General features: G+C 45.7%; 1 protein-coding gene across 1 annotated transcript; it reads right to left on the bottom strand.

Moving 5' to 3' along the window:
- Positions 1-414: 414 nt before the first annotated feature.
- LOC128285391 (uncharacterized) lies at positions 415-2348 on the bottom strand. The gene is made up of 3 exons (XM_053022893.1): positions 1979-2348; positions 1667-1759; positions 415-716 (listed from the first exon to the last, which is right to left on the bottom strand). The coding sequence occupies exons 1-3, from the start codon at positions 2346-2348 to the stop codon at positions 415-417; spliced, it is 765 nt and encodes a 254-aa protein (XP_052878853.1).
- Between the last annotated feature and the right edge of the window lie 451 nt (positions 2349-2799).

The raw sequence follows: 2799 nt of genomic DNA, 5'->3' as shown, positions 1-2799 counted from the left end.
TGTACACTTCTCCCTGTATAAGTAATGCCTCTATATTTTTAGCGCGAAAACCACTGTAGCTAGTTCCAAGTCATGGGTTGGGTAATTCACCTCGCGAGTCTTAAGTTGCCGTGACGCATATGCAACCACCTTTCTTTCTTGCATCAATACACATCCCAAGCCTACATGCGATGCATCACTATAAACCGTAAATTCCTTCCCAGGGTCTGGCTGAATCAACACAGGGGCCTCAGTTAAAACCTTCTTAAGTGTTCCAAAACTCAACTGCTGCTTGTCCATCCAAAAAAACAGTAATCCCTTTCTCAACAACTTAGTTAAGGTTGCAGTAATTATTGAAAAGCCCTCGATAAATCGTCGATAATACCCTGCCAAGCCGAGAAAACTTCAGATTTTCGACATCGAATTTGGTGTTTTCTAGTCTAACACTGCTTCAATTTTCCAAGGATCCACCTCAATCCCCTCAGCTGACACCACATGTCCTAGAAAAGTAACCTCCTTTAGCCAAAATTCGCACTTACTGAATTTGGCATACAACTGCTTCTCCCTCAAAGTCTGCAACAAAAACCTTAAGTGCGCATCATGCTCATCCTCATCCCTTGAGTACACCAAAATTTCATCTATAAAAACTACCATGAACCTGTCCAAGTAGGGTTGAAAGACCCGATTCATAAGATCCATAAAAGCGGCAGATGCGTTCGTCAGCCCGAATGGCATCACTAAGAACTCATAGTGCCCATAACGAGTTCTAAAAGCTGTCTTCTGAACATCCGCCTCCTTAACCCTCAATTGGTGATACCCTGAACGCAAGTCAATCTTTGAAAAAACAGAAGCTCCCTTAAACTGATAAAAAAGATCATCGATTCTCGGCAGAGGGTACTTGTTTTTAATAGTTAACTTGTTTAACTGCCGGTAGTCAATACACATTTGTAACGTCCCATCCTTCTTCTTCACGAATAACACCGGTGCTCCCTATGGAGACACATTTGGTCGGATGAATCCTCGATCTGACAATTCTTGAATTTGTGCCTTAAGTTCCACCAACTCCTTTAGTGCCATCCGATAAGGGGCGATGGACACCGGAGCCATACCAAGTAACAATTCGATTCCAAATTCTACCTCTCGGTTGGGCGGCAACCCTGGCAGCTCCTTGGGGAAAACATTAGGGAATTCCCTAACTGTTCTCAACTCCTCAATAGTAGGGTCTTAACTTCCATATCGCTAATGTATGCCAAATAGACTTCGCATCCCTTTCGTACCAACTTCTCAGCCCTTAATGTCGAAATCACGTTCGACAAATAATTCTGGCATTCACCAATCACCACCACCTCCTTATCCTCCACCGTTCTTAACACCATTCACTTTGTAGCGCAATCCAAGGTGGCTTAGTGTTTCACCAGCCAGTCTATACCCAAGATTAAATCAAACTCACTAAACGACAACTCCATCAGGTCAGCTAAAAAGGTAACCCCTTGAACTACTAAGGGTACCTCCCTAAACAACTTAATCACTCCCACTGATTGACCTAACAGACTTATCACAGTCATTTCATTCGAAGTAATTTCAAACATATCACCCAAAGGTTCAGTCATATTGCATGCAACATATGAATGCGTCAATCCAATATCAATCAATGCAGTGTAAGGTAACTCATATATAAAGAACATACCCACTATCACATCTGGGGCATCCCTGTCTTCTCGGTGACGAGCAGCATAAACCAAAGCTGGCTGCCTCGCCTCAGCATGGCCAGTATTTCTGCCTGGTGCTCCACATCCACGTCCATTGCCGTTACTGCCCCTAACCTACCCATGACCCCTTGGCAGTAGTTGACCACCCCTTGGTGGCTGAGCACCACCTCAGCCCTCAACTGGCACTTGAGCTGGCATTCTAGGGCAATTCCTGATCCTATGCTCCATAGATCCACAAGATAAACAAACTTCCATCCTCTTCCAACACTCGCCTCTATGGCTTCTCCCACAATCAGCACAAGGTGGCACTCCTGGATTAGTAGTAGGAGGCCCTACCCTAACTGGCCCATTAACTCTGGTCCTAGACCTAGGCCTCTGGTCAATATCAGGAGTCTCAGCCTCCCTCTTGTTCTTACCCCTTTCCTTTTCTCGATTTAGGCACTCAGTGCACTTCACCTCCTCCGTTATCTTTGTTTTCTCCACTAACTCCGAGAAAACTCGCTCCTTTTGTGGAGCTATCAATACCTTGAGGCTATCTCTTAGCCCATCCTCATACCTAACGCACCGCTCATAGTTCGTTGCCACCATAACTCTTGCATACCTATTAAGACGTAGAAATTCCGCCTTATACTCCGCCACAGATTTGTCTCCCTTGGTCATGTTCAGAAACTCATTCCCTAAGCAGTGACGCTGGCCCTTTCAGATTTTGTTCCGGTCAACAGTCCAAGTCCTTCATTATCCTATCAGTAGCTTCCAACCAGTATTAAGCCACGTTAGGAGCCACACCATCCACGCCCTTAAAGATCTCAGCCCCATTTGATCGAAGTTGCTCTGGAATGGACCCCCAATTTCCCGTGCCATTATTGGGCCCAGCCACCCTCTCCAAAATCCTTAGCATTGCTTGTGACAATGCATCATCCCCCACGACCCGATCGTACTGTCTATTCTCAGCCACGGGTGAGGCCAGAGCCTCTTCTACTCTAACATTGGGCACATGGCCTGATGCCGACGATTCAGCCCTCACACTTCCGCAGCCTCGGCCACGGCCTATTGTACCTCTTCTAGCACTCATCGTCGATTCACGTATTTTTTGGATTAAAAATTTTATGAA

This window comes from Gossypium arboreum, chromosome 12 (genome assembly GCF_025698485.1).
Source record: "Gossypium arboreum isolate Shixiya-1 chromosome 12, ASM2569848v2, whole genome shotgun sequence".
In the NCBI taxonomy this organism is placed as follows: domain Eukaryota; kingdom Viridiplantae; phylum Streptophyta; class Magnoliopsida; order Malvales; family Malvaceae; genus Gossypium; species Gossypium arboreum.
Note: the sequence above shows the minus strand (reverse complement) of the source record. Positions and strands in the feature narration are given on the sequence as shown.

Excerpts from the sequence above, each read along its gene's own strand:
- LOC128285391 (XM_053022893.1), bottom strand. The coding sequence starts at position 2,348 with ATGACCAAGGGAGACAAATCTGTGGCGGAGTATAAGGCGGAATTTCTA. Across the intron at positions 1,760-1,978 it reads AGTGCCACCTTGTGCTGATT|GCAGAAATACTGGCCATGCT; the intron begins GTGGGAGAAGCC and ends GTGGAGCACCAG. Across the intron at positions 717-1,666 it reads TGCCCCAGATGTGATAGTGG|TGATGCCATTCGGGCTGACG; the intron begins GTATGTTCTTTA and ends ATGAGTTCTTAG.